The following is a 21,326-nucleotide window of genomic DNA, read 5'->3' on the forward strand; positions in this document are numbered from 1 at the left end:
GTTGTCTGAGGCTATGATACTGACCACAAACACATTCTCAAATTTCACTGCACCAATCACAGCATACGCAGGCAGAAAAATTATCGCAAAAAACATTCAGCATTAGACTCTAAAACCTTCTGTAATGTCTGTGTTTATCCAGTGGACCATAAATTAAAATAAGCTTTCCTATTTCAGTTTCTTTTAGATGTTATAAAGTAATAAATAAAGAATCATAATAATTAAACCATGTATTACTGACTATCAGACAACTTCAACAAGTTACCACATGGATGCAAAATCAAAGATATTCATTTGCGCCTGGCACTAACCATGTACTCCTTCACAGTACTAAGGGCCCCAATGAAACCCCTGCATTCCTGCATCACAGATACTCTAATCTCAGCATTTATAAGATTATATTTGTACTACCTGCCAATTTTTATATTAGATGAGACAAAAAATTGAGAAATATCTATATGCAGAAGTAGTTTTTCCTGATAAGAAGGATAATATCAAGACTGCCAGCATTTACAAATCGAATTATGACACATCTGAGTAGCCCAGACTGTCCGGAAAACAAAGCCGTACAGCATATGTGGCTGACTAATGTACATACAGTGTAATAAGCTTATAATCAAATGGATAGAAAAACGCTCAATAATAGACAGGATTCAGAGGGTAAATAAGGTGCATCATGTGGAAGAGAAGTTAGGTGGCGTTGGGGTGCATTGTGAGTTTCATCTGGTAGCTAGAATGGAATAAACAGGGCTTTTGGGGGGGGGGGGGGGGGGGGGACTTCTCCGGGGGCTACATCGCTCTACCTTTTTTTAAAATGATTTATTTAAAAAAAAAATCTTTTCTTCTTACACTATAATGGCAGGTTTAGGACTAATACAGTACAGTCATAACCAGTGTCAAGGATTCTATGCATTGCTACACAGAGACAAGTCCAGATATTGAGCCCAAGGCTAAAATTGTGGTTTACTTACAAGTCCACTTTGGTGGGCAGTGGGGGTGTTTGTCCTTCTCTGCTCACATTTTCCCCTCTTATCCTGTCTTCTCCTCCGCAGCCCTTCCTCCTTCTCTCTGTTGCACCTATATTCCCTCCCCTCCAGTCATCTATGTTCTCCTTCCTCTGCAGTCTCTCCTCTTCTCCCATTCTTCAGTTATACTGTCTTCTCCGCTCTCCCTGTATCCCTCCTGTCTTCTGGTCCTGTCGTCTCTTCTCCAGTCATCCCCTGCTTCTCAGTCATCTCTGCATCTTTTCACTCTTTTGTTTGCTTATTCTTTGATTGTTTGTGTTATTCGTTAACCCACCACCCCATGCTGGATGAGTCTTGATGTTTTTTGTTCTTTTTAAAGTTAGGCTTCTTCCTTTGTTTTTGTGCCATATCTTCTGCCCTCTTCTGGTTGCGGCAGTGCATGACACGGCTGGAAAAATAGGGTTTATTACAACACACACATCAAAACCAAAAGGATCAGGATGGATCCAAAATAAACTGCAAATGACTAGGAATGAACTAAATGATGGAATAAACACAACTAGAGAACTATATACATACATACATACATACAACATACAGCTATAATGAAGCATCAAAGAACAGAAGCAGAACAGGCACTTAAATACACAGCTAACAAGACACAATGCAGGACAGTGAGAATCATAACCAATAACAAGGACTGAGGGCAACCCAGGAACAGGCGTTACAGTTAAGCAGCACTGGTGAAATCAAAGTGACCTTTCAGCCACATGGTCAGCTCTGCATCGCCCTCTGCTGTTTGCATTAGAAGCTGCTTGAAATTCCCACTCTCCTTACCAACACCTCGAAAAGCCAGGCCTTGCCGTGCCAAGTACTTAACTTCAGAAGATTTTTCCTCACTTGCTGCTGCTCTTTCCAGCTCATCTGAAGGTTGAATATTAACAGGATTGATCTTCTGAATCCATGTCATCAGTGCTAATCTGTGGCACTGCCTGTCTTTATGTGCACTGAATTTCCCCACTGCCTTTTCCAGTTTCACATGCCAGTCTTCACAAGAGCTGAATGTGTCTTTCATGCCAGTTTAGACATTTGTGTTACAAATTATACAGTAGAAACAAAGAACCCCCCTTAAGATGAGGGGGGGCTGTAAGGGAGCCCAGTGTGATCTTTAAACCATTTCTCCTGAAAGCAGGGTCTCCTGTTTGATAGACGTGACATTTACATTTGGCTGATTTGGTGAAGGTCCAAGCTCCTCCCCCCTCCTCCCTAATACACCTTCATCTTCATCTGCCTGTCTGCTCTCTCTCTCTCTCTCTCTCTCTCTCTCTCTCTCTCTCTCTCTGCCATTGACTCACACTCAGTCTCCCTGATTAAATGCTGTATCTGAAATACACACCACAGGCCAAACTAAGAAGCATATTAAACTAACATCAGGATCAGGCTGCTGTGACGTCATTATTCACTCTTAACCATCAATATTTGCTCCTTTTCTCACTCCCCTCCATGTCGCCTGCATTCTCTGCCGTCAGCAGCCTCTTGCTGTCTCTCCCTCTTCATCTTTACTCTCAGCACAGCAGAGTTTACATGAAAGCAGTTATCAGTAAACAAGTGGTGTTTCTTGGCATGATGCTCAGGAATGGATTTCTAAGGATTTGTTACCTGAATGGGATGATTAATATATGAAGAACCTTTGACTCACATACTGTATACGTCTATCATCTGACTGGCACTAATTATCTCACTGTCTCTACTTACTTTCCTGCTTTTCTGTGGTTGCCCAAAACCTCACGATTGTCACACTTCCTCTTCATGATGACAAGCTACTCACTGTGAATAAAAGCTGACTGTAATAAAACTACCTGCATTTAAATCACACATTAATAACGCAAAATACCTTAAGTAAGCAAGTATAGCTTTCTACAGTAATGGAATATAAAATTAATTAAACCTATTACTGTCTACAAAATAACACATTCAGCACTATATCAGACTTTACATCAGCTTTCTGACCATTATAAATATACCTGAGTGAGCACCGTTGTTAGTTTCTAGGAGAATGTGCAGTTAATAACATTTCCAGGTAATTTAACCAGCGTAACTGCACATGAGGCAATTATTATAATTATAAACGTAGTAGGGGTAGGGGGCGCTATAGAGCGAAAGGGTGACTACGCCACTCTGTAACTGTCGCTAAGACGGTTATTTTATAATCACCTTTTGCTGGTTTGATTTAATATAGAATGTATACTGTGAAATGTATGCCAGTGCCCTCTGCTGACTATTTAATTGATCCGTGTTAACCCTTGAATACATGGTCATGTGACGGAATAGGGTAGGAGTAAATGCATGCTGGGAGATTCATGGAGTCAACTTGTGGTTTGTCGGCTTGTCACGGCAGGATCTGTAATAACTCCTAAGCATTTGGTCAGAAGGCGCACACGGTAATTTATATTTATTGTATTTACTTGTTGTCTTGTATTGAAAAGTGGAATTGCGGTGATGTATGAGCCGCTGTTTAGCGGTAATATCATGGATCTTTTAGAATGTCTTGTAAGATTAAATGTAATGCAGGAATGTAATAATATGTTTATTTTATAGTTTTTCACGGCGTCTAGAAGAATAAAGACGGAATAAACTTCAACATCTGTCAGGCGTATGTTTTCTGTACCAGATGAAGAACTTTGGGAGCTGTTATATCTTCTATAGTAAAGGTAACCTTACAGTAAATGACGTCTGCTGTCATCTGACGCTATATAGAAAATGTAATTAAATAAGATTAAATTTACCTTCTGCGAGGGGCACCCTAATATAATGATATATATAATAATTATAATATAATATAATTATATAATTATAATAAATATAATATAATTATAATATAATAATACACTGCTGTCTGTCTGCCATAAAATAAATAAAAGGGGGAATTGGAATTGCATATGACTATGGAGATTTTTACTAATTCACATAAGGGACAGCATAAAGGGTTGTTTAATTCAGTATCAGAGGAATTCATATATTTGTTTGATTATGATAATCACACTATTATAACTTGATAGTACATCTCTTGAATTGAACTAATTACAGTGTCATGTATAACACTGCACTTTTTAATACATTGTTTGGCAGAACAGACTGCAAAACTGTAGTCTCAATGGAAAGCTGGATGAAATTCCTAGGGTGGCGTAGTCAGCTGTCCACTGAGTCTACAGTTTTCTAGTTCGGTCTGTCGCAGTCTGGCGCGGTTGGCAGGATCATCGTCCTGAGAGCAGAGACGCGTGTTCAGTGTGAATGACTCTTCAGTTGTTTTTCTATTTTTAATTACCTTTTTATTCCTATCCATGTCTTTTTTTCTTTTTGTATGCTCATTATTTAGCCAGTACAGCTGTTTTTATTGTAGTCTAAAACAACAGTGAGTGCCAGTCACTGGCAAATCCCTTGGTTCCCGGTTCCACTCCATCTGTCCTCTGGTGGTCCCCTTGAGCTGTGGACCCCTTTCCAGTGTTCTGCAGCCAGATCCTCCTGAGCCGCACGGAAGCGGAAGTTGGCAAAGTGAGATGCGGCAGTAGGCCTATGCATGCAATTGACTGGAGTATGGAGAGTAAAGCCTTTCGTTTTCTTTAATAAAAGTTGTCCGTGTATTTTCTCATATGCGAGAACATCACAACTGCCACTACACTTGTTGATGTGTAAGTGTGCCCTATTCAAACAATAAAGAGAAACTACATGCAGCACTGAAAAACTATTCCACGGCCAAAAAAAATGTAAACATTCTTTCTATATCAGAAGCTAGTCTCTGACTGAAATTTCTATAAATCTTTATATAAACTGATAGCAATTAACCTAAGAGTGCATGCTTGGATTGTAGTATCTGCATGTACTGTGGAACTAAAAAGAATCATAATCAACATATATAATTATGTACATGAAAAACAAATACGTTGCATTTTGCTTAATAGTTTTGCACGTTGCCATAATTTATATTTAATTTAAAGTATGAAGCACCCAAGCAAAGTTTATGTTGAAATAATACTCAAGATTCTTACTGTAAGTCTTTACTCTGGCACAGTGGTGGATCTAGAAAATTTTACATGGGGTGGCAAGAGATTTTAACAGAGTGGCATGGAGGTTCAGTGAGAAACCGACTATCATTCAGAATCGTGGAGCTCAGGAGCATACTTACACTGAAAAAGTGACAATTTATCTAAGCATTTGGACTCTCATGGTTAAAACAATGCCGATTGTACTTTTCATTATCACTGACAAGTTGTTTTTCTTTGTTGTGCTGTGCAGCAGAACATTTCACAAACATATCCAAATTAAGAGCCTTTGCACGCTGATTCTCAATGCTCAGCAGTTTCCAGGTCCGCGGTGTTTATGCCCAGTTGTGCTATTTTGAAAACATAGTTTCGGGTAAATATTAGGAGGTCATGGGTTGCGGATTTTTGGGCTGATTTCATAATGTTATACAGCAGCAGACTGCAAAGGGAAAAAGAAACTAATTATTATCAGTGCAAGTGGCTCCTAATCCTGAGTAATGCTGGATCTCTAGCCACCTAAAGTAAGAGACAGATGCACACGGAAAGCAGGGCTGCCGACTACCATGCATCTGGCATGACTTTCACGCTCTCAGACACTCACGCAAGGAATCTTCCACTATATTATTCCACTATAAGCCTAAATGTAGCTCCATCAGAAGCGTTGGTGTAGTTTGCAAACCCTACATACCATTTAGAACAGGGGTCACCAACATGGTGCCCACTGGCACCAGGATGCCCCCAAGGACCACATGAGTCACTCACGGACCTGTTCTAAAAATACCACAACTCACCAGTGGGCAGCGACTAAAATTTAATTTTATCTTGTTGCTATTCTTCTTTAATCACATTTGTATTTATATAGATTTGAAAATGACAATATCCAAAAAAGCATTTAAAACGTGTTTATTCTACATGAAGTTTAGATAAGTTTAGGTAAAGTCTGTTCTGGTAGCCTTTGTATGGCTCAGTACCCGTGAAGTAGCTCTCAGTTTCAAAAAGGTTGCTGACCCTTGATATATAGTATACCCCAATCTTGGGTGATATATCCTAATCAGTAAAATAACAGTCGGCTAAATTCCGCATAGTGATCTCATTAACTGTGTGTTGTTGCTGAAATACATCACACAGACGTCGGGGGAATGTCAAATCATCAAAATATGTAAGATTTATACATTTGGTTAAGTGGAACGCATTTGCTGTTGAATGCAATTCCTATCACATTAACAATTACTGGTTGAAAAATGAATTGGTGTTAGTGTCTTAAATCATACTGCTGTAGAAGTAAAATTTACAACAGAAATCAATATGCTTAGAATATGGGTTAAGATGGAAAATAATTTTTCCATCCCAATCCTAATCATGTTAATGGAAATTTACAGCAGTGTGGATTCTCAGAAAAAAAGGTACTCTGACATAAAGATCAGCAATACAGTGCAAATAACATTTAATTTCACATTTATACAAAAAAAGGACAGGGCATTTCGATGATAAAATCTGTAGTGAACAATAAGTCGCATCAAAACAAAACCTGGAATTCGGTCAGGCTGCCTTAAGGTTAAACATTACTTGGTGCAAAGTTCCTTGTTCTGAAATAAATACTTTCTGCAATAGCACATCCAACCATATTCACACAGTCTTTATCGTTATTTATTTATTCAGCCGTTTTTTTCTTACTGCCAGCATCTCATAAAAAGGGTCAGTGCTCACAGCAGCAGTGATGCTCTGTATCCACTTGTCCTTCTCCTCAGGGGTTGGCGCCGAGATGCGGTACACCACATGATTGCCCTCTACCAGGCGGCCGTCCGCCTCCGTTTTGCAGGCTTTCATCAGCTGTCTGCTGTTGTTAGGGATGTACAGTTCAAAGCAGTTAGGCTTCCTGAGATCCTTCACCTCACGGATGCTCAGATTCTCCAGCGGAATGATCACCCTGGGTTTCTTATCCGTAGTATGTTTAAAGTAGTAAAGGCAGTTATCCATCAGGATGAACCACCGCCTTTTCCATGTTTTCACCCGTCCTCCTCCCATTTTGAAGCGCCAACCCTCTCTGTCAGGGTTGAAGAAGGCATTGTTCCCATTGTCTTCAGGAATCTTGAATGGCTCATTCTTTATGCTCTTATAAAGATTTCGGAGGAGATCATCTGGCAGGTTGCCTCCATCATTGATTCCTCGATTCATGGAGATGAACCTGTCCACACTGGGCTTGTCTCACACATTTGGATTATGAAGGCTAGTGTTTAGCATGATTATGGAAAATGAAAGTACATATCAGGTGTCAATGTTTTGGAAGACTCCAGGATTACATTGACAGTACCTCTGCGCAAAGGCCTCCATCATCCTGTCAATCTTTTGTGCTTCTCCTGGCAGACGGAAACTCCAGAGGAACTGCCTGAGAGCCTGTACCAGGTTGAACCCTGCGAATTCATGAAGCCCAAGAAATGTTTGGAGGACTTGGATATTGAAGTCGTCTCTCTCACCCAGGTAATCCCCAATGGCTGTTTTGTTCAGCCCCTCTCCCTTGTATAGGAGCTGGGCGATGTCCTCAGACGTGTGCCGGAGAAGATTGTTTTGTACCATGAACAGGATACCCTTCTTAGGGTCCATGTTGAATTTCTTTCTTCCCATGGCGACATGCCTATTCTTTTCTAAGATTTGGCTGCGTTTGGTGCTGGATTCAAGGCCCTCCACTTCCATGAGGGCCTCTCTCAGCGCCTCCCGCAGCCTCTGGATCTCCAGCAGAAGGGCTCCTTTCCTCAGCCGAATGTCCTCAAGTTCAGAGTACTTCTCTGGACTCAGGTCCATGGAGACTGCAGCAGACAGGAAAAGGAGATCGTCAGCGGGTGTGGAGCTCAGCAGGTTGGCAATCTCTGCCAGTTTGGTTGTTGGTTCAACTCCCATGGCAGACAGAGTCATCGTAACATTGTTAAGCCCTTGAGCAAGTCCCTTAGACCCAAGTGCTCTGACCCCAAACTCTCCTCACTTCGGACAAAAGCATATGCTGAATATATGTAATCCCAAAGGGCAGTTACAGAAGACCCCAGGACCGGAGTAACGTGGGAAGCAATTACTGATGCCTAGAAGCTTTGGGGCATGCAAATAAACTGCATCCAAAGGCAAATGGCTAATAAAGAATGCTCTGAATGCCAGGCATTCGTCCAGCAGTGAGATCGTAGAGATAATGAATAAAGATAGAAAGTGTGAATAAAGATAAAACATTTTGATTGTATTTGCGAAGCGATGCTGGATGTGCTGAGCTCGCCGGGAAGGTCATGTGGTCCGCATTCCCTCCCCATGCACACGTGATCAGCTCAATCACACCGAAATTGTCGGTTTGCTGCCCTTCAGGGAAACAATCTAAAGGGTGTTACGGGAAAAGTAATCGATGCAAGAGCCAATGATGTTCTCCTGGTGCCTACCCTTGTTTATGTTATCGTTACTGACACAAACAATGATGAACAATAATAAGCATTTATAAGCCATGATGACTGCACCATTAACGTGGAGTTGCACTAACGTCTGTTTTTATAGCTAACCAGCAAGTCAACCTCTCACCCTGGTAATGCAACAGCGCCGGTTAAACAATACGTTTACACAGAGTGCTTGTGATCAGTGGCCTATACTACGAATCAGGGTTACTGGCTTATCGAGGTAACTTGACGGATTTAAGGTACCACAGTTTAAATGAACTTCATATTTGTTCATCGGGATGTCTAAATCGGTGCTAATCAGTACTACGATGCCAGTTATGCAATGTAGTTTTGATAAAACTTTTCTGTCATTTAACATAAGAGGAAAAAAATAATTATACTGTAGTCAAATTGGCTGATATAAAATCATTTAAAACTGTGACAAATTTTGCCTTTTTTTACAGTGTATACTTCCAGTCACAAGGTAGCAGATACGGATTTCTGAAATAGCAAAGATAAAGGTCAATGATTAATATCCCTCATCTCTTTTAAAACTATAGGTAAGATGCTGTTTCGATATCCTGTCTAGGGTTGGAGTGTAACAGTATTCACGGGAAAGGGGAATGGGATAAAGGGACAAACAGGGTGAGGGCAAGAAGGGAACACCAGTGGACAAAGGGATATTTTTTGTATTTTCATTTTTTTTCATGTATAATACTGACACTGAACAAATAACCCGGTGCAAAAGACTTTGGGAGTGACCACAGCCAAAATAACAAACAAAATCCCCAACTATCAAGTGCGACCCACAGCTAATCTCACCTAAGTGCAAAAGAAAAGGAAACCAAAAGACAAACACTCCACCTCACTCCCTGACAAAATAAACAGAGTCCAACACACACTTGCAAAACAAAATAGCAGTCACTCCCTATGCAGCAATACAATCACACATACATAACTTACACACAAGTCAAAGCAACAAGGGGGCTAGTGAAGACGTAAACCAAAGAAAACCAAGTGGGGAGACAGCAAGCCAAACTGAGGTCGCGGGGGGGGACCGGAGCCTGTCCTTGGAACAACAGGCGTAGGCAGGAACCAACCCTGGGCAGGAGTCAACACTCTGCAGGGCGCAAACACTCACAACTCAGATTTGCCAATTAACCTACCCTGCACACTTTTGGACTGTGGGAGGAAACCGGAGCCCCTGCTGGAAGTCTTTCCCCATTCACCAGATTATATTGCCAGAAGACTGAAAATTAGATATCAAACACTAGAGTGACATAAAAACAAAAAACAAGTTTGCTTGTAATGAGACGCAAAACAGAAGATTATCTCTTTTTATATTTTGAGAAAACATTTTAACATTTATCCAACCGGTCAAATGGTTTAATACTTCATACAGCAGCATTTCTAAACTCATTCCTCAGCCCACCAGACAGCTCCACGTTTTTGCTCTGTCCCAGATCCCTGCATGCATGAACCAAACAGTCACCTTTTACTGCTGTGCTGAGAGCTTGGACAGAGCAAAACTGTGGATCTTTGCAGTGGGGTCCAAGGACTGGGTTGAGAAACCCTGGCATAGAGGAGACTGCAGTGAGAGCCAAGAAAAAAAGAGATTAGAGAGGAAGGTAAAATGCTTCCATTAGCATGGCAAATAAGCTGCAAGTACAGACCCTGTGCTTCCATTACAAACAAAAAGCCTGTATGACCCTCCTAAACACACAAGTCAGATTAACTTAACCAGGGGAAATAAGCATAAAACTTGGCAAAGACTAGACTATGAAAAGGGAAGGTGAACATCATACTTACACGAACTTCTGCTAAAGCAAATGGACAAACCCCTTTTAACTGAATCAAGTTACTTAAGAAAATTAATAATCCAAAAATAAATCAATAAAAATTAAGAAAAACACAATCATGCTTTGAACTAATACTGCAGTCAGTCCTAAATGTTCCCATGACATTCTTTTCGTCACGATGCACACTCGGTACATACTGGTTGAAAACCATTTATAATCCTTCATGTACCAGTCTATAATGGAGCACCCCAACCTGGGCCGCCCATCCAACATGGCAGATTTCTGCCCCCTGGCCCCGGAGACTAACAGACCAACCTCTGGAAACCGGGAACCAGGGGGACATGGGCCGCTGACTGGATGGGCGACTCCAGAATGAGGTGAAGCAGAAGTTAGACTCCACAGTAGAGGACCGAGGAATGTAGACCAAAACCAGGGAACCTGAAGTGGCAAGAACACAAACCAGGACAGACATATAAAACCCAAGCAAAGGCATCAGTGGCACAGCCCACCAGCTTGTGAAAGATGGCTACCTGGCATCATGAATCCCTAAATCAAAAACCTTTGTGATGGCAACTTTGTCACCCAGGAGTGATCCCTTCTAAAGACCTCAAGTTTCAATGCAAGGTTTCCGAAATGTTTTGAAACATCAGTCCATGTGACTGCTGTGGTATTGTTCTAGGCAGGGAAAACAACTTAGGAGAAAATTTACGTGCATGTTGGGTGTTTGTGGTACTGTTGGGCTGAGGGGGTAATTGAGTGACTATTAACCTTTGAAATGCAATTATATTATTTAAACAGGTTAGTAGTTAGACAGTGTGATTTAGATGAGGATAAGGATGTTTTATTGTCATTACAAAATGTGTTCTACATGAAGGGAACAAAATGAGGCACTCAGATCCGGTGTATTAGCAATAATAAAATAGAAATAAAATCGAAAGAACAATACAATGAATAATATGGCAACAATTAAAATAAAATAGAATAAAGACATTAAGATAAATTCCATTAGGAGAATTTAACCATGGATGTAAAGTGAGCAGGTGTGAGTGTAGCAGAGATTACTGAGGTCTGTGTGTAATAAAGTATATGTGACACTGGCTGAGGAAGCAGCAACGTGTGTGTGTGCAAAGTCACAGTAATAACCTGCAGCACTGAGGGATCTATTGCAGCGAAGCCCTGACATGTAACACTGGTGATGAATAGCAGTGTTAGATATAGGTATAGTGAGGTACTTATAATTATAGTAGGTGTAGGATCAAGGCCTGGATTAGATTTACATACAGGGCAAATCTAGGTTACACATACACACACAGGTTACATATAAATTTAAATTTAGGGGCAGTGTGTAGCTCGGTGGGCTTTAAGGAAACACAGACTACACATGGAACAGCAATGACTGAGCTGGGGAACGCAGTGAGGGCAGGCATATTTATACACAGCACACTAATCAGCAACAAAACAGGGGTACAGGGTTAGGATGGAGAACTATAATGGGATACAGAAGAATTAGGAGGGTTACAAAGGGCCAGCAGCGCCCTCTGCTGGCATGAGTGGGAGGAGACATGAAAAAATAAGAGATTACAGATCATGACAGGAGCACCAAGCACAGCAACAGTGGGGTCATGCTCAATTATCACACCACATATATGAGAAAACATTATGAAAATCTGTTCCCAAAAATTGTTCAAACATCAGCATGAACGAAACATACGACTGGTTGTACCTAGGCTACACTGGCACTGACAGCAGAGTGTAACAAATTACCAGCTACGACACATATCTGATGATTCAGAAGAAAGACAAGTTGAAGAAACAAAGTGGTTAACTGACTATTGTATAATAATCAAATCACTTCATAATCATGTAATACATAATATGTCACGATGGGAAGAGGGACAATCCAAGGGCAGCCTTGTGGGTTTTATTGCTGAACCAAAAGACATGAATAGAACCCAAGAGGAGGAGGAGAGCGCAAATAGGAGGGAGGGAGAGAGGAATAAGCAGGAGGAGTCGGGGAGAACCTACTAACACGGGGAGCAGAGAGGGGTCCTCCTCCTTTTTGGGTGAAACTAATTGCTTGTGACATGGTAAGAGGCAACTTCTTTCTTGAGAGAATTTCTTTAAAGGGCAAGACAACCAAAGCTGTAAATCTAACAGGAAAAAATAGCCTTTGTAGAATTCTATGTGAAGACCCTCTGGGCCAGGCGCCCTGCCGCTCTGCATTGTTTTCTTTGCATGTACAACTTTGTACTCCATAATTTTAATATTTTATCACGAAGCCTGAAGAGCAATATGAACTATATCATGCTTTAAGTAAATTGTCTCATCCTTTATTAGATTTAAACACAAACACAATCCACAGTAAACTGTACTTACAGCCTTCATCCTGCTCTTCAGTCTCTGACGTGCTGCATCTAAATGGGGACTCGTCAAAAAGCCAAGTGGAGCTGTCATGAATGAAGGCCTTATTGAAGCTTCCCCTGCCCGACAGCAGGTTAGTCTCTCATTTGACTAAAGTATATTTAACTTCTACAGAACTTTGCAGGCTCATCTAGGATGGATAATTTCTGCTGCTGAGCGCATTTTGACCTTGAGGAGCAACTGGCTCTCATCCAATGCAACAGTGAGTTAGAGGAGCAAGTTAATACGCCTTTTAGGGAGAAGGTGTGTACGCCACTAGCCGGGAGGGGGGAGAATGAAGAGCAGAGAGGTCGAGAGAGCTGGGTGACCGTAGGTCGTAGACGCAGGAAAGGGCGTACACACGTTGCAGAGGCGGCATCACCTGAGGTGACTGTGTCGAACAGGTTTCAGGATCTTCCAGCTTTAGAGCCGGAACGGACTGGGGAGGCAGGTGGGCCCTTGGGCACTGAGGAGCCCCCTCCCCCCAGGAAGAGGGAGGTTGTGGTAGTGGGGGATTCCATTATTAGGGGAGTAGACAGTTATGTGTGCACGCGTGATAGAGGGTCCCGTACGGTGTCTTGCCTGCCTGGTGCCCAGGTAGGAGACCTTCCAGATCACGTGGATAAGCTTTTGGCCCCAGCTGGGGGGGATCCAGTTGTCGTGGTGCATGTTGACACCAACGACATAGGCAAGGGTAGAAGGGCTGTTCTGCAGGATAAATTTATAGAAGTCGCCAATAAGCTTAGAAGCAGAACGTCCACGGTGGTATTCTCCGAAATACTCCCCGTGCCACGTGCAAGTCAGGCTAAGTTAGCTGAGATAAGGAAATTAAATGTGTGGCTAAAAGGATGGTGTAGGAAAGAGGGGTTTAGGTTTATGGGGCATTGGAGGACCTTCTGGAACAGGTGGGACCTGTTCAAGCCGGATGGGTTGCACCTGAACCAGAGGGGAACCAGTGTATTGGGGAGGCGTATGTGTAGAGTAGTTGAGGAATGTTTAAACTAGGGACTGGGGGGGCAGGGAGGTTAGTTAACTATGTCAGTGGGGGGAAACGGAAAGCCATAAATAATCATATTGTAAGTGGGCACCGTAATAGGCCTACCCTTTGTTGTCTGTATTTAAACGCCAGAAGTATTAGGAATAAAATTCATGATTTAGAGGCTTTTATCTCATCGGACTCTTATGATATTATAGGAATAACTGAAACGTGGTTGAGTGAAAAGAATGGACAAGAATATAATATGGATGGTTACACGTTGTTCCGTAAGGATCGTATAGGAAAAAAGGGAGGTGGTGTTGCAGTATATGTAAAGGAAAACTTGCAGGCAAGGGAACTTACTGATATAAATAAAACTACGGAAGCAATATGGGTAAAATTAGATGCTAAAAACTCAAATAGCCTAATTGTCGGTGTTTGTTACAGAACACCTAATATAGCTGCTGAGGAAAGCAGATTGTTATACAGTGATATTAGGACTATGAGCAATAAAAATGATGTGGTAGTTATGGGTGATTTTAATCTACCAGGAATGCAGTGGGACATTGTCACTGCCTCTTCAGAAAATGAACTGGAGATGGTGGAATTAGTACAGGATTGTTTTTTTACTCAGTTTGTTAACACCCCTACCAGGGGAGATGCCATTCTTGATCTTGTTCTCTCTAATAACCAGGACAGGATTGGTAAATTAGACGTTTTAGAACCACTTGACAGTAGCGATCATAACATGGTCAAATTTGAGGTTAAGTTTAGTGTTCGAAGAGCTAAGTCCAAATCAAAAATATATAATGTTAGGAAGGCTGACTTTAAGTGTATGAGACTAAAACTAGAAACTGTGAACTGGATGGAGTTAAATAACAAAACTGTTGAAGAGGCCTGGGAATTTTTTAAAAGCACATTATTGCAAGTGCAAGAGGACTTCATACCTGTTTCCAGCAAGAATAAATCTAGGAAATTGAAACCTAGGTGGTTTACTAGGGAAATAAAGTATAAAGTAAGGAGGAAAAGGGCTTTGTTCCAGCAATGGAAAATAACTGATGATGACAGAATTAAGCAGGAATATCTAAGTCTACAGGCTGAGTTAAAAAATGATATTAGACGAGCTAAAAGAAATGTCGAAAGGATGGTTGCATTGGAAGCTAAGGATGACGTTAAAAGTTTCTTCCAGTATTTTAACTCTAAAAGAGCTCTAAAACCTGAAATTACTAATCTGCAGGATAGTAAGGGTCTTATAATAGTAAACGACATTGATATAGTAAATGAGTTCAATGATAGTTTTGCACGGGTATTCACTGTTGAGGACCTTAGTAATTTACCAGTTATTACCTATCCAGCATTGTCTATAGCTAATATATATATAACTGAAGCAGATGTTTTGCAAAGCCTAGCTAAGCTGAAAATAAATAAATCACAGGGCCCTGATGGCATCTTACCTATAGTGTTAAAAGAGATGAGGGATATTATTTGCCGACCCTTAACTTTACTGTTTCAAAAATCCTTATCTGAAGGTGTGGTACCTTCTGATTGGAAGCACGCCTTCATAACGCCTATTTTCAAAAAATGGGATAGAAGTAATTTGTCTAACTATAGGCCAATCAGTCTAACTTGTATAACTGGTAAAGTTATGGAGGCTATAATCAAAGAGAAAATGGTAGATTACCTGGACTCCAATAACATTTTGCGGGATAGCCAGCATGGATTTAGGAGCGGTAGATCCTGTTTAACAAATCTGTTGGAGTTTTTTGAGGAAGCTACTCAGGAAGTTGATGATAAGAAGGCCTATGATGTCATCTACTTAGATTTCCAAAAGGCTTTTGATGTTGTCCCCCACAAGAGGCTCCTACTTAAACTCAAAGCGACAGGTATTTTAGGTACCGTAGCGACCTGTATTGATAACTGGTTAACAGATAGGAAACAGCGAGTAGTTATAAGAGGCACAATGTCACAGTGGGCCTGCGTTCATAGTGGGGTACCGCAGGGTTCGATTTTAGGACCACTATTGTTCCTAATTTACATAAATGATATGGATACCAATATATACAGTAAACTGGTGAAATTTGCAGATGACACCAAGGTGGGTGGTGTAGCAGATACTGAATTAGTGGCTCAGCAGCTACAGCGGGATCTTGATTTAATTAGTGACTGGGCCGATACCTGGCAGATGAAATTTAACATCGATAAATGTAAGGTACTCCATCTAGGGAGCAGAAATATAAAGTACAGGTATTTCATGGGTGTCATGAAATAAAGGTAGCTGATCATGAGAAAGACCTTGGTGTGTATGTTGATGCTTCCATGTCCCATTCTCGCCACACTGTAAACCCTAATGCTGTAACTAATTGATTGAACTGAGTTGTATTAACTTAAATAATTACAATTAGTTTATATTAATTAACCTTTATGAGTATTTAGAACTTTTTCTTATTTATGAGTTTGTAAAAATTAAACCTCTCAAGTAAGATGGAAAATTTTGCTGGTTTAATTTAAACAAAATGTCTCTTTAAAGTTTTATTAACTCAAAATCTTTCAGCCTTGTGATTTTGCGTATGACGTCATCCAGGTTCACGTCAACTGTCTTGCCCGCGCTTATTCCTCGTTCGTTTTTTTCAAGATGGCGGATCGGCCTCGCTTCACACTACAGTAAGTAAAATATTGAAATATACAAATCCAATGAATCTTAAGCAAGTGTTTTAATCCATATAATCACAGTAACATTTAAAAGTAATGTAGATGCGTTTAGATGTGTTGCATTACAGAGTACGCGTTTAGCCCTGTTTAAATCTTGAGGCGAGGAAGCTCCTCATCCCGCGCTGTAGCTTGTTGGTCAATAAGAAACTTTTAACGTTAGTTCAGTGTTGGGAGCTGTTACTGACCAGCACAATGTTTATAAATTCAGGTAAAATTGAAATTAAAACATTTATGCCGCACTTATTTTTAAAACTGCGTTATCCACAACATGGAGTTTTATTTTGAAATACTTCGTTTGTGCGGCTTCTCAGCTGAAAGGTGTAATATTATTTATATAATATTAATTTCAATGGCGGATCGGACTCGTTACACGCTGTTCAGTAACGTTAGGTAGTTAATGTATAACTAGGGATGTTCATCTCGGTTAATTTTCCCAACCGACAACCGCCGTTCGTTAACCGAACATTAATCATTAACATTAACATTAACCGAATCCTGAACGTTCTAAGATGTGGCCTCGTGATTTTCCAATTCCACAGTTTTCCTATGATGTTCAGCTAAGGCTTAGACAGGGAAATGATGAATTTGAGAAGAGCGGAAAGGGTCTAAAGTTGACAAGAGACCAAAAGCATGACATTCTGGAGAAGCTTGGCTCAACCATGTATGATTTTAAGGCGTACCCAGACGACAAACAGATAGGAAAAGTAGCAGAGGCCCTTGTCACAAAGCATCCTTGTTTGAAGGAGCCAGGCTCTGACACAGGTTGGAATGGGTGGAAAACCAGTTTAAAGTTCAAGATGGGCAACTTGAGAAACAAAATGAGGAAAATTGGATGTCTTGAGGTAACTGTTAATGCTGGGAAAAGAAGTCAAGGCCATCCTGAGAATGAACCATCACATTCTAAAATCAAGAAACCAAGACGTTCTGAGGTTAATTATTTGCCAAACTTTCCTCAAGGTGAGGATGAAGCATCTCTTGAAACAGTTAGACAGGAAATTGCTGTTGAAGTCCAGAAGACAGAAAAAAATACTAGTCTCATCCACAAGAACATGGAGAAAACTTTTGCTCTGCGACGACAGAACATTGTTAGCGGAAGCCCATCTGTGAATGAGTTTCTGAATCTCTGGCCTGCACTGCGTATAACATCTGAGGTAAATAATAATAATAATAATAATTGTTTTCTAGTGATTATTATATATTTTCTGATGTGGGTTTGTTTTATAAAATTCTCTTTTGTCCGATTTAGCTGTTTGCAGAGTACCAACGTGTTACAAATGAGAATTTGCCCAACAAATTCTATGCACAACTGGACTACCTCCTACCTTGTTTGATGACCATTTTAAGGCAAAAAGCATCCAAGACAGGCAAGACAGCAGATGCCCTGGCTAATCTTTTGAAAGTTCATGATGAGCAGGTATGGTTGTTGTCATAAGATGAAGTATTCTTTAAAATGTAATTAGATTTTTCTTTATTTCAGATATTTAGATGTTGTTTTTTTTCTTCTTCTTGTTTTTCATCTTTACAGGAACTGCATGATGTAAATTCACGACGGACTACCGTTATCAGAGGTCTTCCAGTTTTGCTGCGTGACAAAGACATAGGATTTTTTAGGACCACCCTGGTAAGCCTTCATTCATTGTTTTTACAATTATGCATGTTCTATTGCAAAGGTGAAGGTTGAGGGGCAACCTTTACTTACTAATATATTTGTAATTATCACTAGTTGATGAATCATGTAATATTGACTCAGTCATATTGATAATGTTCTAACATGAATATAACATGTCCCTGAATAATATTTTTTAGATTGATAATCCTGAAGTACTGACTGAGGATGCTCCAGTGTCCCTGCTTACAGTTGTTCATGAAAATGCTGCTGCTCCAATCCATTACGATCCAGTGAGGGTCTCAGTTGTCCTGGAGAATGAAGTGGTCACCACCCATAGCCAACTTCCAGAGGCCTTTCTTGTCTTGTTTGGATTCATGTATGCTCTTCACTTAAAATATCCTAAAGGACTTGCCAAAACTTTTGAATTTGTGCAAAAAGTTTTACTCGGCATGGATGACGGAAAACTGTCTCCTAGCGTGCAAACATTAAAGAATGAGTTGATGTAGAGCTACTTTTTTTTCTCGTTTAATGAAGGCTGGCACTGGGGCAGTAACTTAAAAACATGTCAGTACGTGTAGTTTAAACTATACAGGAGTCACTTACCAGAATGCACTATTTTTATTTCTTTTTATGAATGCCGCAAGACTAAGTTTTATATGACTTAATGTATGTTTTAAAAATCAGGATATTTAATTTTGTCAAACTAAATCATTTTTTTTGAAGCTCATGTTTAAACAAAGTTGGTCATGTAAAATTCTGTTAAAAAATATTTTACAAAATAATTCTTCAAAAATATTTTTTTGTTACAAGTCATACTGGGTTTTATGCATTACTTTTTCCTGAATGTTTTTTTCCCCTGAGAATTTTCACCCTTTTAAAGGGTTACTTTACAGGTGTCATGTTGATTTGTTATATCAAATAGAACACCATAGAAAGTATTGTTATTCTTTTTCATTGTATTAACATTCTGGGCATACTTTATTCATTTTAAAATAGTGTTTATTGTAAATCTGTTACTGACAAACTGTTTTAAAGGTTTTGAGAAATTTGTATGTTTATAGAAGGCATGTTTACTGTAAACATTCATGTTGGTATTACCTGTTGGACATTTTTTGTTTAAAAATAAATGTTAAAAATGGTATTGTGTGTTTGCTTGAAATTACAGATGCGTTTTCATACATTTATAGTGTTTACAGATTTAGAATTTGGTTAATTTCATTTATGAAACTCAAAATGGAAAATTTAATTTAAAAAAATTATTACAATCAAAATGTATAAGCTGGGTGACTAAGTATTTAAAGTTGGGAGAAATTAAAAGAATTAAGTTAAATGCTATCAAAATGTATAAGCAGGGTGACTAAGTATTTAAAGTTGGGAGATATTGAAAAAAATAAGTTAATTGATCTCAAAATGTATAAACAGGGTAACTTGGGTATTTTAAGTAAGAACAAATTATTTTGCATGAGTACAACAAACTCAAAACTAGATTTTTCTGCTTACTTAAAATTATAATTTCACAACTTAAACAATTTGACGTAACTGATTACCTCAAATTTTTTGAGTTTTGCCAACTTATTCGGGATTACAGTGCAGTGTGGGGAAGCAATAAAAAAGGCCAATAGGATGTTGGGGTATATCTCCAGGTATGTGGAGTTTAAGTCAAGGGAGGTAATGCTAAGATTATACAATTCCTTGGTGAGACCTCACCTAGAATATTGTGTGCAGGTTTGGTCACCATATCTTAAAAAGGACATTGTGGCCTTAGAAAAGGTGCAGCGTAGGGCCACAAAAATGATTCCTGGTCTTAGAGGAATGTCATACGAGGAACGGTTACTTGAGCTAAATCTGTTCAGTCTCAAGCAAAGGAGACTGAGGGGGGACATGATCCAGGTATATAAGATTCTAACAGGTTTGGATGCTGTTCAACCAAATAGTTACTTCAGCATTAGTTTAAATACACGAACTCGTGGCCATAGGTGGAAATTAGCGGGAGAACATTTCAAGCTGGATTTAAGGAAGCACTTCTTTACACAGCGTGTAGTCAGAGTATGGAATAGCCTTCCTGATAATGTAGTGCAAGCTGAATCCTTGGGTTCCTTTAAATCAGAGCTAGATAAGATTTTAACGACTCTGAGCTATTAGTTTAGTTCTCCCCAAGCGAGCTTGATGGGCCGAATGGCCTCCTCTCGTTTGTATAGTTCTTATGTTCTTATGTTCACCATCATGCAACCCTGGGCCCATGTAACACTGCACACATTATTACATTCCTGGACAGCCTACATCATATTCTCACTAATGTTCACAGACCAGTTATGTCATCATATGGGACAATATTAGTTTCCATAGGACTGCTTTAGTTCGCAACTGATTTACAGTCGCCCACTCTTCACTGTACTCAACCTCCCGCCTTACTCTCCATTCTTGAATCCGATTGAAGAATTATTCTCTGCCTGGTGCTGGAAGGTCTATGATCGTCATCCCCATCAACGCATGGCTCTTTTACAGGCAATGGAGGAGGCATGCGAGGATATTGACCAGGCATCATGTCAGGCCAGGATAAGGCACTCCAGGAGAGTTTCCCCGGTGCCTTGGACTAGAAAGCATTGCATGTGATGTTGATGAAATTCTGTGGCCGGACCCAAAGAGATGACAAGACAGATTTTTTTTCTCTCTCTCAGTGAAATTGTATGTTGTCTTGTGTTTGTTTTGATGCATGTGAATAAACATTCATACTTGAAATTTGAATCTTGAATTGTGTTTACAGAACTATTTATGACAAAAGTATGACCTCAAATTGACATACCTTGTGCACAGAGAAAGCAAAAGTCAGATGTGTTTTCCATTCCTACCATCAGTGTGTAGTTGGTGCATTGTGTGCTTATTAAGATGATGGTTTGTGTTAACTGATTGGTACAAAAATACCATTTTTACAAAGGTTTGAAGAGTTAAGCAAGATTTATTAGTTTTTGCAAGAGACCTACAATGTTTTGCTGATTTGGTGGTTTTTTTTATTTGTGTGAAGAGTTTTTGCAAAATAGCCAATAGTTATGTGTTTAAGCCATCAGAAAAAAACATTTGTGCTTTGGTGCACATCCATCCATCCATCCATTTTCCAAACCGCTTATCCTATATTGGGTCGCGGGGGGTCCGGAGCCTATCCCGGAAGCAATGGGCACGAGGCAGGGAACAACCCAGGATGGAGGGTCAGCCCATTGCAGGGCACACTCACACACCATTCACTCACACATACACACCTACGGGCAATTTAGCAACTCCAATTAGCCTCAGCATGTTTTTGGACTGTGGGGGGAAACCGGAGTACGACGACATGGGGAGAACATGCAAACTCCACACACATGTGACTCAGGCAGAGACTCAAACCTGGGTCCCAGAGGTGTGAGGCAACAGTGCTGACCACTGCACC

At 40.1% G+C, this 21,326-nt stretch overlaps 2 protein-coding genes across 4 annotated transcripts; one reads left to right on the forward strand and one right to left on the reverse strand.

Annotated features, from left to right (window-relative positions):
• Positions 1-6,580: 6,580 nt before the first annotated feature.
• On the reverse strand, positions 6,581-7,687 carry LOC125722254 (cytohesin-2-like). The gene has a single exon (XM_048998468.1). It carries the CDS (start codon positions 7,178-7,180, stop codon positions 6,653-6,655), a length of 528 nt encoding a protein of 175 aa, XP_048854425.1. The 5' UTR covers positions 7,181-7,687; the 3' UTR covers positions 6,581-6,652.
• Positions 7,688-16,066: 8,379 nt separating this feature from the next.
• On the forward strand, positions 16,067-19,041 carry LOC125722240 (uncharacterized). Of its 3 annotated transcripts, none has more exons than XM_048998429.1 (5): positions 16,067-16,245; positions 16,833-17,444; positions 17,540-17,707; positions 17,819-17,914; positions 18,100-19,041. In XM_048998429.1, the coding sequence occupies exons 2-5, from the start codon at positions 16,953-16,955 to the stop codon at positions 18,406-18,408; spliced, it is 1,065 nt and encodes a 354-aa protein (XP_048854386.1). In that variant the 5' UTR covers positions 16,067-16,245; positions 16,833-16,952; the 3' UTR covers positions 18,409-19,041. The 3 variants fall into 3 exon arrangements, with proteins under 3 accessions (XP_048854386.1, XP_048854387.1, XP_048854385.1); XM_048998430.1 differs by having other exon boundaries at positions 17,251-17,444; XM_048998428.1 differs by having other exon boundaries at positions 16,067-17,444.
• Positions 19,042-21,326: the final 2,285 nt, after the last annotated feature.

Source organism: Brienomyrus brachyistius, unplaced genomic scaffold (assembly GCF_023856365.1).
Source record: "Brienomyrus brachyistius isolate T26 unplaced genomic scaffold, BBRACH_0.4 scaffold37, whole genome shotgun sequence".
NCBI lineage: Eukaryota > Metazoa > Chordata > Actinopteri > Osteoglossiformes > Mormyridae > Brienomyrus > Brienomyrus brachyistius.

Coding starts and splice junctions, on each gene's coding strand:
- LOC125722254 (XM_048998468.1), bottom strand. CDS start 7,180: ATGAATCGAGGAATCAATGATGGAGGCAACCTGCCAGATGATCTCCTC.
- LOC125722240 (XM_048998428.1), top strand. CDS start 16,803: ATGTGGCCTCGTGATTTTCCAATTCCACAGTTTTCCTATGATGTTCAG. Junction 17,445..17,539: donor CACTGCGTATAACATCTGAG/GTAAATAATAAT, acceptor TGTCCGATTTAG/CTGTTTGCAGAGTACCAACG. Junction 17,708..17,818: donor TGAAAGTTCATGATGAGCAG/GTATGGTTGTTG, acceptor TCATCTTTACAG/GAACTGCATGATGTAAATTC.